Here is a 14393-nt window from a genome sequence, read left to right on the forward strand (position 1 = left end):
ATAAAAATTAAACCTACTTCGTAATTAATGTGGTCCGAGGTCAGGCCTGTCACATCATCTCATGCGATCGCATGAGATAATGCCTGCAGGCTCATGCGGTCGCATGGGCCAGTAATCCAGAAATGATTCGAAAGCCCAATTTGTTTCGTCCCGTTTAAAATTTAATTATTTTTATGATTTAATTTTCTAAATATTACAAAAATATTAATATATTGAAAATAAACTTACATTTTAAAAATCTAAAAATAAAAATACTTCTTATAGAAAAAAAATATATATATATATTTTTATATTTTTATTATTATTTTTTAACACTTATAATAAATACAAAATATTTTTACGAAATAAGAAATAATATATTTTTACAAAAATATAGTTTTAATATAATATAGCATTTTTCACCGAGTACTCGGCAGCGGCGCCAAAAACTTGATGTGTGAGCGGAGGTATACGAAATACTATTATTTTCAATACGAAGTATGATACAATTTACACAAGTTTTAATTATTTATTTATGGATGGGATATACCTAAACCTTGCTACAACACTATAGGCAGTGTATCTAATCGTAGAGTAGTGTAGTTTTTAGTAAGTCTGGTTCATTTCAAAGGAAGCTAATGATTACGTACTATATTTTTAAAAACTATATATATATATATATATATATATATATATATATATATATATATATATATATATATATATATATATATATATATATATATATATATATATATACAAAAAGGGGGTTTTACCGTTTAAAAGCGTAAAGATAAATGATGATAATTTAAATGCGTAAAATAAATAACAATATTTAAAGTTGCGATAATTAAAATTGCGAATAATAAAATGACAATAATTAAAAGTACGATGAGAAATACAATAAAATAATTATGCTTATTTAAACTTTCGCAATCATGATGTTTGACATTTTGATTTTAATTTATTTCTCTGGATTAATTGTCCTTGTTAACAATTACACCAATTACCCTTGTATGTAATCCACCCCTATTTTAATTAATCCATGATACATTAATTTATTCACTTGGCCATAATGAATAATAAATTACCCAATCTAATTGATTAATTAAATGATTTGTAAAAGATGTCGTATAAACGTCACTAAATAGGACATTCATAATCATTTAATAATTATTAGATTAACTAATTTGAAGATAGGTTCGACAGATTCTATTGAGTTGTCATTTGATTAGACAATACCCCCCATCTATTAATAGTCCATAGTCCAATGTCCACAAGTGTCGGTCTTTTGTCCAAACCCTAATTATGGTACAAAATCCAATAACCCCATCTTAATATTTAGTCCAACATCACGATTACTTTGATTTAAATAAGCATAATAATAACTTAGTTACGATACATTAATTTAAAAAGGAAGAACATAGCTTACAGTGGTTATTAATCGCATAGCGTTACACGGACAGAGTTCCGACTTTTAAAACCCGTAAAACATTTCTTACAATAACCCAATTATTATTAAACTTAACTTAAACTTAAAATTATAAATATAAATATATATAATTCTTTACAGAGGAAGAAAGAAAATTGTGGTGTGTAAACTCGTCCAAAAATTGCTAAATTTATAGACTTAGCCAGGATTCTGAAGCTATGCGGTTTCATGATTTTTCTTCTTCCTGGCCATGCGATCGCATGGCCAGCTGTACTCAGATATTTTGCTTTTAAAACGTGGGATGCTCGATTATTTAATATATATAATATAATATATAATTTTATATAATTATATATATATAATATTATATTCTTGTGCAATGTTGACTTGTAATTTTAGGTCCGTTGACTCGCGCATTGATGCTCGGTTTATGTCTCGGTTCTAGATTTTTGAACGTCCTTTCGTACGCTTAGATATCTTGTACTTTGCGTTTCGCGACTTGTACTCTTATCAATATTTAGACGTTAATTATCAATAATTGGTACCACTTGGAGTTTAACTTGAACATTTGAGCTTTTTGGTCATTTGCGTCTTCAAATCATCGTTTTCTTCTTTTGTCTTCGCACTTATTTATTTAAACGAATATTACATAAAAATAGAACAATTGCAACTAAAAGCTTTACATATTGGAAGGATATTGCTCCTAAATATATGTTCATTTGGAGTACTATCAGCCACCAATATTTTTCCTTGAGATCGTGGTATATCTTACCAGCTTCGGGATGAATCGAATACCGTGACTTATGGGTCTCGTCTAGAATAAGGCCTCGTAAATCCCCAGAACTAGGTACCCAAATTCTTCCAGTGAAATATGAAGGGTTTTGTATGAAATTTCATAAAAATATTTAGCAGCGAAAGCATGTACAACAATTTTCAAACCTTTCAAAAACTCCCCACCAAGGATCCAATTGCATGTTGTTAAGAAAACTAAATAATAAAGAGTGAGTTTAAAGACTACAACCTTTGAAGACTTTGAACTTGAGAAGTATGAATGCTAAGAATGTAGGAGCCAAAGTAGCCTCCCTCTATCGATAATCCACACGAAAAAAACTCCAATATCAACCGGATGCTAGTCCTTTATAACCCTTGAAAACAAGTATAAGAAACAATCTTTCTTATTTTTTATTTTCTAAAACTATCTTGTTTTAGTAACTCTTTCAACTTGAAAGAAAACTTAGAATCTTTTGTAAGTAACTAAAAGAACATGTTTGATAATACTTGCAAAATATGTTTTCTTCAAAAAAAATACAAGTATCCGTATGTATTCTTTCATTTTAAAGAAAACCACAAATAAGCCATCATGATTCATCATTTCACTTTTGCTTTTCTTCCACCAATTAGTGTAAGGTTATCATGAGATCCATTATATGTTTATAATACACATTTATCTTTTAAAAGGTTGAATAAATAATGTGTATGTATAGCCTTTAATGATATGACTTAGATAATGTATACTTGCACATTATATAATTAAATTACTAGATAGAATCAAGTAACAAATTTTACTTGTTATATTTATATATATTTGTGATATTATTACTTCAATCAAATAATAATGTCAAAACATATATAATAGGGTTAAAATTATTCAAATCATATTCAAATATGCAATTGATATTTATTTGCTCATTGTGTGTGACCCTATAGGTTCAAATGTTATTAGTAGTATAGACATAAGTTGTGTCTTGGGCATTAATAATCAACAATTTCCCACTTGCACAAGATTCAACATATGTCAACACAGACAGTGGTAAACGTCTAGCAACATGCCACTGCCCCTAACAACACATGAAAAATGTCATTCCGAGCATCCATTGATTCTTAAGTTACTTCTTCAAATCAATATATAGGTAAGGTATCAGTTATCCCTTTGTTACTGACATCACGTTGAGCATGAGACATGGATAGCAATCAATCTCATATTTAGCTCATACATTATGTTACTCGATCAAGATTGAAAATGATAAAACAAACACCATTGAATACATCAATATAGTTTGAGCGTGGCCACGCATCTTAATCAATTTAAATCATCGAGGGGCCCATAGATGTCAATCTCTTATCCAGATAAGAGGAACAAATCCCATCTAGACTACACACGTCGCTCTTGTGTCTCATATTATACTTAACAATAGCTTTTATGATTGCCTGGCTAAAGAACAATGTTTGACTATGTTAAAGTATAACAATCCTCACACTTAAGACCCAATATGTATCTACGGTCTAAGGATATAAACATATTACCATTTTCAAGAATCACTTATGACATCGATCCATGAAGTGATCTTGAAAGCGGGTCATGTCCAATGTTTATTCTCTAATAAACATAGGTGAATTTGGTTGCAACTCCCTTGCTCTACTTTCATCTTCATGAAAGTCAACCAACTTATTCACATTAGTCTTAACTCACAACTATTCCCATAATTGTGATCGACTATGGACGTTTTAGAATAACAATGTTATTCAAGGATTTAAACATACTAATAAGGAACACAACAATTATTAATGAGGATGATTATATCCTAATACATCATATCATTTAAGATAAATGTTGCATAAATGTTCCAAAATATCATAATACTAAATTACAAATCATTCCAATCATTAACATTACGAAGCCCTATGCACCGAGCATGACCCTCGTGTTTTGATTGTGCCAAAGCCTTTGTAAAAGGATCAGCAAGGTTTTAGTCTGTGTGAACTTTACGAATACAAACATCTCCATCTCCCACTATGTGATGTATGTAGTTGAATCTCCTAAGGATATGTTTGGTGCTGTGATGCGATCTAGGTTCTTTTGCTTGAGCAATAGCACCATTGTTGTCGCAAAATATTTCTATGGGGTCTTCTATGCTTGGTATCACCCCTAAATCAGCAATGAACTTTTTTATCCATGCAGCCTCTTGTGCTGCCTCCTATGCAGCAATGTATTCAGCTTCTGTAGTAGATTGTGCAACTACTTTCTGCTTAGAACTTTTCCAAGTTATAGCTCCTCCATTCAAGATAAAGACATATCCAGATTGTGATCGTGAATCATCTCTATCAGTTTGGAAACTAGCATCTGTGTAGCACTTTACAGTAAGATCTTCTTCCACACCACCATAAATTAAGAACATATCTTTAGTCCTTCTCAAGTACTTTAGGATGTTCTTGACAGCCATCCAGTGGCTTTCACCCGGATTTTGTTGGTATCTACTCGTCATGCTCAAAGCATACGATACGTCTGGTCTTGTGCATAACATGGCATACATAATGGATCCAATTGCAGAAGCATATGGAGTTCAATTCATTCGTCTAAGCTCATCATTTGTGCTAGGACTTTGAGACTTGCTCAATATTTTACCATGTGACATTGGCAAAAATCCGCGTTTGGAATCTTGCATCTTGAATCATTTTAGAATCTTTTCAATATATGCACTTTGGCTCAAGCCGATTAGCCGCTTTGATCTATCTCTATGAATTTTTATTCCTAGAATATAAGCAGCATCGCCAAGATCTTTCATTTGAAAACACTTCCCAAGCCAAGACTTTACCTTTTGTAAAGTTGGGATGTCATTTCCAATAAGTAGTATATCATCTACATATAAGATTAAAAATACTACTATGCTCCCACTAGCCCTTTTGTAAACACATATATCATCTTCATTTTGGATAAAATCAAACTCTTTTATTTTCTCGTCAAAACGAAGATTCCAGCTTCTAGATGCTTGCTTTAATCTGTAAATGGCTCTTTTAAGCTTACACACTTTATTAGGATACTTAGGATTTACAAAACCTTCTGGTTGTTCCATATAGACATCTTCACTTAAGTATCCATTAAGGAATGGGGTTTTGACATCCATTTGCCATATCTCATAGTCATAATATGCGGCTATGGCGATGAGTATTCTAATTGATTTTAGCATGGCTACTGGAGAGAAAGTTTCGTCATAATCAACACCATGAGTTTGAGTGAAGCCTTTCGCCACTAGTCTTGCCTTAAATGTATGTACATTTCCGTCCATATAGGTTTTCTTCTTGAAAATCCATTTGCTCCCAACAGCCTTGCTATCAGGAGGTAGATCAACTAAGTCCCATACTTCGTTGTCATACATGGACTGCATCTCTTCATTCATGGCTTCATTCCATTTCTTAAATTCAGGATCTAATGTAGCATCTTTGTAGTTAGTGGGCTCACTTTCATCCACTAAGAAAATGTCGTCATATCTTTGGGGACTATGACGAGGTCTACTAGATCTACGAATGTCTTGTGTTACTTCAGGTTCTTGAGCAACCAATTGTTCAGGTTCTTCAACAATTTGTTGATAGCTAGTGCCAACCTCAGGTGTGATATTTTGTGATTCTTGAATTTCTTCAAGTTCTACATTACTCCCACTTGCTTTATTTAATAGAAACTCCTTTTTCTAGAAAAGTAGCGTGTCTAGAAACAAACACTTTGTTCTCGGTAGGATTGTAGAAATAATATCCCATAGAATCTTTTGGGTATCCCACAAAAATGCATTTGATAGATCTGGGATCAAGTTTGTTGGAAGTTTCTTGTCGAACATGAGCTTCGCAACCCCAAACTTTCAAATAAGATAAATTTGGAACCTTTCCATGCCATAACTCATATGGTGTCTTATTTACCTTTTTGGTTGGTACCATATTTAGTATGCGAGCAGCATATAATAAGGCATAGGTCCAGAAAGATGGAGGAAGTGAAGTATGATTCATCATAGATTGAACCATATCAAGTAGGGTTCGATTCCTCCTCTCAGAAACACCATTATGTTGTGGTGTTCCGGGTGGAGTGCGTTGTGAAATAATTCCACAATTCTTTAGTTGATCGTCAAACTCTTGACACAAGTACTCACCTCCTCGATCCGATCGAAGAACCTTTATCGTTTTGCCTAGCTGATTTTGAACCTCATTTTGAAACACTTTGAATGTTTCAAATGCCTCATGTTTATGTTTCAATAAGTAAACATAACCAAATCTACTGAAATCATCAGTAAATGTAATGAAGTATCTTTCACCATTTCTTGACATAGTTCTAAAAGGACCACATACATCGAAATGTATAAGTCCCAAAAGATCCTTTGCTCTTTCTCCGGAACTGGAGAAAGGTGCCTTTGTCATCTTCCTGCTTAAACAAGATTCACATACATCAAATGACTCAGAGTTAGTTGATTTTAAAATTCCATCAGATTAGAGTTTGGTTATGCATTTCTTGTTTATGTGACCAAGACGACAATGCCATAGATAAGTTTGATTCAAGTCATGCTTGGATCTTTTGGTGTTTATGTTATACATAGAACTATTATTGGATGAATCTTGTATGTTAACTTCATATATGCCATTGTGAGGCCGTGCCTCAAAGTAAAAAACATCTTTATTGAAAACTGAAATATTACCATTAGGAAAAACATACGAATAACCGAATTCATACAAATGTGCAGCTGAAATAATGGTCCTAGTTAGACTAGGGACATAATAACAATTATTTAATATTAAATACATGTCATTTGGTAATAAAAGTTCATAAGTGCCTATTGCTACGACCGCAACATGTGCTCCGTTGCCAACATGTAATACCAAATCGCCTGGTTTCAGCTTCTTAATCTTTCTTAGTCCCTGCACATTATTACAAATGTGAGTTCCACAACCAGTATCAAATACCCATGAATTACTAGAGAAAACAAATAGTTCTATCATATAGATACCTGAGGTGCTAGCATTGCTAGCCTTTGTCTTCTTCAGCTCTGCAAGATAAGTCGGGCAGTTTCGCTTCCAATGACCAATTTCTCCACAATGGAAACAAGTGGCATCTTTGGCAGGTTTTTCTTTCTTCTTGACAGAATCCTTTGGGATAAACTTTTTGCCTTTGTAGTTGCCCTGACTCTTAGGTTTGCCTTTACCTTTGCCTTTGGCTTGTGGCTTCTTGATTTTTCCTTCCCGAATCATGAGGACTTTAGAGGTTTTGGATGGAATATTCTTCTCGGCAGTCTTAAGCATTAAATGCAACTCTGAGATAGATTTCTCCAAATTGCTCATATTGTAGTTCAAGACGAACTGGTCATATGACTTTGGTAGTGAGTTGGGGATCAAGTCTATTGCCAACTCAGGACCAATGGAAGATCCAAGCCTCTTAAGTTAATCTATGTAGCTCTTCATTTTTAGAACATAAGAGCTTACAGATGTCCCCTCTGTCATCTTGCATGCGTGTAACGCTCTGACAGTTTCAAAGCGTTGTTGCCTAGCTTGTTGCTGGAACATTTCCTTTAGCTGCTTAAGCATCTCAAAGGCGTCATGATGTTCCAGGTCCTTTTACAAGTCTGGAATCATGGTGGCTAACATGAGGCATGCTACCTCTGTGGAGTCATCCATATGCTTAGTACAAGCATCTCGGATGCTCTTAGTGGCATTAGTAGGGGGTTCCTCGGGAACGGGTCCATCAAGTATATACGACTTCTTTTCGACTTTGAGAACAATTCTCAAATTACGATACCAGTCTAAGAAGTTCGTATCATTGAGTTTTTCCTTCTCTAAGACAGATCTTAGAGAAAGGTGGTGAACGGGTGTAGTTGCATTGGGTGACATCTACAAAATTAACAAAGTTCTTTTAGTATTTTAATATTTGATCCTTTAATAATTAATTACCCTAACTTTGTTATGAAAAATTAATTTGTTAAAGGCTAGAATCCAAGTTACATTTAACCTTGAGTGGTTGGCTGATGCTCTCTCCACTAAGTTTAAATTAACAAGGTAGGTAGCGATTACCAATTGCAAGTCTAATACAATATCTATATCTTAATGGGATCTTTAACAACAATTGTCAACTGGTATGTTTAATCCCATCTATGCCTTGGGCCTCTTGTGTTTGGCTCATGCTCTCTCCACAAGAAGCACCAATTAAGTTGTCCTATTTAAAAACTATGATGTTCAGCCCAAGACTGTCATGGGAATCGCGAAACACCATCTCGGTAATCACAAGACGACCATGGTGGTTGGATGATGCTCTCTCCACAACGACGTACAAATGACAAGCGAGTGTCTTAAAAAGGATGGCATAAACTTACATTTTAAAAGGGATTTTGTGTTTTGTATTATTTCAATTTGACAAAACATTTCGTATAATAATTGTTGCATGCATTCAACAATATATTATACATATACTTTAGATAAAATCATATTTTATATGTTGGTCTTAAGTTTATAGAATCTCTATTTTAGTCACTCACGGCGTGTCCAATTTTAAACTAATATCCTATATTAATATGTATACATTGAGCGCGCTAACTTAAGACCAATTTTAGTTTCTAATAAAACTCATTTTATTTAAAACTTTATACAAGAGTTTGGTTTAAATTTATTAAATTCATAATTTTAATGTTAACTTTGAGCTTTATGTAAAAACTCATTTTTATTAAAACTCATTTTATACTTTTACAAAAAACCATTTTCAAAATTATATATAAATTTACCAAACTCTTATTTGTGTTTGATTTGTTAAAAAAAAATTATTTTCTAGCATGCAAATATCCTATATTCAAACATGCAACATACAAACATAAACACAACAATTAATAAGTGCATAGCCAAGCCTTTTCCTAATCGGTTTTCGTGAGCCAAATGAAGGGACCGGGTCAATCTAAGGACATAACAAATATCCATGCTTTATTGTGATGTCTTGAAGCTCCCACTTGCCTAGTCAACATTTGGTGTTGCAAATGGCTCCAAAATTGCTTAGAACTCCATCTTGAATTTTCTTCATGTGTTGTTACATTTTTATAGATAAAATATACAAGTCTACACTAATACTTTTACATCTCAAAATTAAACAAAACATGAAAAATAAAATTATTACAAACCATTATAAATGAAAGAATAATTTACAACCCAATCGAATTTCAACACAACCAAACATCACAAAATGGTCTAAAGGCTTTCTATGCACTATGCAACTTAATATATCAACTATTTATATATATATATATATATATATATATATATATATATATATATATATATATATATATATATATAGCAACTTCTACAACCATACATGCATGTAAAAGGAATGGTTGTAGCAAATAAAATAACTAAGTTGCATTTTAGAAATCTACAACTTTTCCTTTTTAGAAAAAAAAAGTTGTTCATTTTTAATAATAAGAACAAGTTCTTATTGTATATAACATAAGTTTCTTAACACATGCAAAAGCGGCTCTGATACCACTGAAGTGTTTTGTATGAAATTTCATAATACTATTTAGCAGCGGAAGCATGTACAACAATTTTTAAACCTTTCAAAAACTCCCCACCAAGGATCCAATTGCATGTTGTTAAGAAAACTAAATAATAAAGAGTGAGTTTAAAGACTACAACCTTTGAAAACTTTGAACTTGAGAAGATTGTATGCTAAGAATGTAGGAGCCAAAGTAGCCTCCCTCTATCGATAATCCACACGAAAACAAACTCCAATATCAACCGGATGCTAGTCCTTTATAACCCTTGAAAACAAGTATAAGAAACAATCTTTCTTATTTCTTATTTTCTAAAACTATCTTGTTTTAGTAACTCTTTCAACTTGAAAGAAAACTTAGAATCTTTTGTAAGTAACTAAAAGAATATGTTTGATAATACTTGCAAAATATGTTTTCTTCAAAAAAATACAAGTATCCGTATGTATTCTTTCATTTTAAAGAAAACCACAACTAAGCTATCATGATTCATCATTTCACTTTTGCTTTTCTTCCACCAATTAGTATAAGGTTATCATCACATCCATTATAAGTTTATAATACACATTTATCTTTTAAAAGGTTGAATAAATAATGTGTCTGTATAGCCTTTAATGATATGACTAAGATAATGTATACTTGCACATTATATAATTAAATTACAAGATAGAATCAAGTAACAAATTTTACTTTTTATCATTTATATATATTTGTAATATTATTACTTCAATCAAATAATAATGTCAAAACATATATAATAGGGTTAAAATTATTCAAATCATATTCAAATATGCAATTGATATTTATTTGCTCATTGTGTGTGACCCTATAGGTTCAAATGTTATTAGTAGTATAGACATAAGTTGTGTCTTGGGCATTAATAACCAACAAAATATCGGTGTCCGGTCTCTTTAACCTCGGATCGAGAGACGATAACGTTCGAGCGTTCTTGGGCAATATTCTTCTCAGTCTCCAATTTCTTCACATGTGCCAAAATAGCAAAACGTCCTTTTCTCATGACCTTTTGTGCCTTCATGCAACTAATAAGGTTCAGCTTCGGGCTACTTCTCTCCCCGTAAACTATTAATGGCTCACCATTCTCGCGAGGTATACGAATAATCTTCTCACTATAAATAACTTTCGCTTTCATCCTTGAAAGCCAGTCCATTCCAACTATTACATCAAAGCTTCCTAACTTGAATTGTATTAGGTTAATCCTAAAGTCCATTCCAACTATTACATCAAGCTTCCCAAATTGATGGGTGTTAGGTTAATCTTAAGGTTCAACCAAATCTTATTATACTACCTTGAAAAATTATATCAATCTTCTCAAATAACATATGCTTGTGCGTAGGTAACTAATCCTTTCCAACTACTACTTTAAAACTTCCAAGTTTTGTTGACATGAGGTCATCTTCAGATGACCCACCCGTTAATTTTAAGGTACTACCTTAAATTACTCCTCTATCTCTGCCAGCTAACCATTAGCTTTTCCTATAGAATACTTAATTTTCATGGTTGTTAATGGCTTATTAGTCATAACACTAAGGTTCTTAGATATACGGTTTCTATCGCTCTAGTATTAAACAACTTCGAGATAATAAAACGTTGTGAAGAAACGTACTCTAACTAAAATCAGGATCCATGCGAGTCTCCATAGCTGAGATAACGATTGCTCTACCACAAGTAAGTCCAATGTTTTTCCTATTTGAGAACTTTTTCTTATGTGTCCAGGGTGGCTATATCTATAACAAATTTTCGAGTTATCAATTCTGCAATCAAGGCCCTTCTTGTACAGTATCTGGGCTACGTGGTTATTCTTTCCCTACCTCTAACAGACCATAATGCGTATACTCAAGTGGTTCCTACCAAAATTTTCTTAAAATCACTTCATATTCCTTATGTAGTAACATTGGAACTTCTGCATGATTTACTTCAATATAATCACGCTGGCCGGGTGTCAATATATTGTACTAAATCGTACGTTCATTCCAATATCACTCCATATGGTCAATGTAACGTGATCACTTCAAGTTCTACTCAATTTCATCTAACGGTGCTTTATCTATGCTATCTCAAAACAAAATCAACATAATTAATCTCACGGCTTCTCAGTGTGGGTGCGTAGGTTACGTAGGTCATGCATCAATGCCTAAATGTCCCAAAATTTTCTTCCAAATGTTCAGATTCAGGTAATGTCATTAGGTTCCTTTCTAGAAATTTAATCTGGGTCTCGTGTCGAGTTGTACGTGTAGCAAGTAGTAATACGATATGTCTTGAGGCGACTCCCAAGTCTTTGGGTATGGCTGAGCATCAGTAGAAGACACTCTGACCTTGTGAAAGGAGATGCCTCCCCGAATTCTCCAATGCCTAAGAGTGTTAGGGACCTAAGTCCAGAAGTGTCGTTAGATCGTTGAGTAGTGGTGAAGGATGAAAGAGATAAGTGACGGTCATGAAAGCGTACGGGATACGGGTCAACTTGCAGAAACTGAACAACCTTCTAATATTCATACATTGTACGTGGCTAATTAGGGTTGAGCTCGGGGGGTGGGGCGAGGTGCGGTTACTCCGACAAGTCCTCACATATCTCCTCCTCCGAAGATCAACTTTAGTGGGCGTGTAATCTGAGGGGTACTCTTCCTAGATTCCGTGAAGTAATGTTTCGATCTCTGGAACGGTGGAACGGTAGCAACAGGTGGATTACATTACTAGTTCTTAAGGTTAGACGAGTGAAAAAAAGGTTCAGAAAAATATCTGAACTAGAAAAGATAAATTTTCCAAGTCGGTACAACGGATAGCATAAATGTTGCAAGAAATAGCATCAACAATAACCTAGGTAGTCTATTGCAGTACACAAACTGTAGTAGATAGTAGTGTCATGCAGTAGTTGAAATGTCCCGTTCATATTGATTATAAACAATCCATATTAATTGATTTCGTTGCGAGGTTTTGACCTCTATATGAGACGTTTTTCAAAGACTGCATTCATTTTTAAAATAATCATAACCTTTATTTTATTAATAAAGGTTTTAAAAACATTAGGTATATTATCAAATAATGATAATCTAAAATATACTGTTTACACACGACCATTACATAATGGTTTACAATAGAAATATATTACATCGACATATGTTTCTTGAATGCAGTTTTTACACAATATCATACAAACATGGACTCCAAATCTTGTCCTTATTTTAGTATGCAACAGCGGAAGCTCTTAGTATTCACCTGAGAATAAACATGCTTTAAACGTCAACAAAAATGTTGGTGAGTTATAGGTTTAACCTATATATATCAAATCGTAACAATAGACCACAAGATTTCATATTTCAATGCACATCCCATACATAGAGATAAAAATCATTCATATGGTGAACACCTGGTAACCGACATTAACAAGATGCATATATAAGAATATCCCCATTATTCCGGGACACCCTTCGGATATGATATAAATTTCGAAGTACTAAAGCATCCGGCACTTTGGATGGGGTTTGTTAGGCCCAATAGATCTATCTTTAGGATTCGCGTCAATTAGTAGATCGGTTTACTAATTCTTAGGTTACCAAGCAAAAAGGGGCATATTCAGCTTCGATCATTCACCCATATAATGTAGTTTCAATTACTTGTGTCTATTTTGTAAAACATTTATAAAACTGCATGTATTCTCATCCCAAAATATTAGATTTTAAAAGTGGGACTATAACTCACTTTCACAGATATTTCCTTCCTCGAAAATAAGACTTGGCCACGGATCGATTCACGAACCTATACAAATATGTACATATATATCAAAGTATGATCAAAATATAATTACAACCATTTTTATTATGTTTTAAAGATTTGACTGTATTAAGTCAGCTGTCCTCGTTAATAACCTACAACTAGTTGTCCATAGTTAGATGTACAGAAATAAATCGATATATATTATCTTGAATCAATCCACGACCCAGTGTATACACATCTCAGGCTAGATCACAACTCAAAGTATATATATTTTTGGAATCAACCTCAACCCTGTATAGCTAACTCCAACATTACTGCATATAGAGTGTCTATGGTTGTTCCAAATAATATATATACATGGGTCGATATGATATGTCAAAATATTTGCATACGTATCTATGGTATCCCAAGATTACATAATATATTAGAATACATGTATAATACAATATAAGTTAGCTAGGATATGATTTGTATAGATTTGTTAAACATTTCCCGTAGCTAAAAAGATCAAAAATATCCAATCTTGTTTTACCCATAACTTCTTCATTTTAAATCCGTTTTGAGTGAATCAAATTGCTATGGTTTCATATTGAACTCTAATTTAAGAATCCAAACAGAAAAAGTATAGTTTTATAGTCAGAAATTTAAGTTACATGTCAATTACTAAAGAGGTAGTCATTTCCGTCGAAAGAATGACATCTTGATGACCATTTTGAAAAACATACTTTCACTTTGAGTTTAACCAAGATTTTTGGATATAGTTTCATGTTCATATGAAAAATCATTTTCCCAGAAGAACAACTTTTAAATCAAAGTTTATCATAGTTTTTAATTATCCAAACCAAAACAGCCCCGGTTTCACTACGACAGCGTATATCCGATTTTATGGTGTTCATCGTGTTTCCAGGTTTTAAATCATTAAGTTAGCATATCATATAGATATAGAACATGTGTTTAGTTGATTTTAAAAGTCA

The 14393-nt window shown here is 33.0% G+C and overlaps 2 protein-coding genes across 2 annotated transcripts; both read right to left on the reverse strand.

Moving 5' to 3' along the window:
* Positions 1-4386: 4386 nt before the first annotated feature.
* On the reverse strand, positions 4387-4722 carry LOC139859862 (secreted RxLR effector protein 161-like). Its single transcript, XM_071848629.1, has one exon. The coding sequence runs from the start codon at positions 4720-4722 to the stop codon at positions 4387-4389; it is 336 nt and encodes a 111-aa protein (XP_071704730.1).
* Positions 4723-4860: 138 nt separating this feature from the next.
* LOC139859863 (uncharacterized) lies at positions 4861-8050 on the reverse strand. Its single transcript, XM_071848630.1, has 6 exons — positions 7820-8050; positions 7646-7735; positions 6969-7597; positions 6521-6593; positions 6325-6409; positions 4861-5831 (listed from the first exon to the last, which is right to left on the reverse strand). The coding sequence occupies exons 1-6, from the start codon at positions 8048-8050 to the stop codon at positions 4861-4863; spliced, it is 2079 nt and encodes a 692-aa protein (XP_071704731.1).
* Between the last annotated feature and the right edge of the window lie 6343 nt (positions 8051-14393).

This window comes from Rutidosis leptorrhynchoides, chromosome 7 (genome assembly GCF_046630445.1).
Source record: "Rutidosis leptorrhynchoides isolate AG116_Rl617_1_P2 chromosome 7, CSIRO_AGI_Rlap_v1, whole genome shotgun sequence".
NCBI classification, from domain to species: domain Eukaryota; kingdom Viridiplantae; phylum Streptophyta; class Magnoliopsida; order Asterales; family Asteraceae; genus Rutidosis; species Rutidosis leptorrhynchoides.

What these genes read in the sequence shown, in the direction of transcription:
- LOC139859862 (XM_071848629.1), bottom strand. Translation starts at nt 4,722, where the DNA reads ATGTATGCCATGTTATGCACAAGACCAGACGTATCGTATGCTTTGAGC.
- LOC139859863 (XM_071848630.1), bottom strand. Translation starts at nt 8,050, where the DNA reads ATGTCACCCAATGCAACTACACCCGTTCACCACCTTTCTCTAAGATCT. An exon ending in ATATGGATGACTCCACAGAG is followed by an intron (nt 7,736 to 7,819) that starts GTAGCATGCCTC and finishes ATGCTTAAGCAG; the next exon opens with CTAAAGGAAATGTTCCAGCA. An exon ending in TCTTCGATCGGATCGAGGAG is followed by an intron (nt 5,832 to 6,324) that starts GTGAGTACTTGT and finishes GGAGTAATGTAG; the next exon opens with AACTTGAAGAAATTCAAGAA.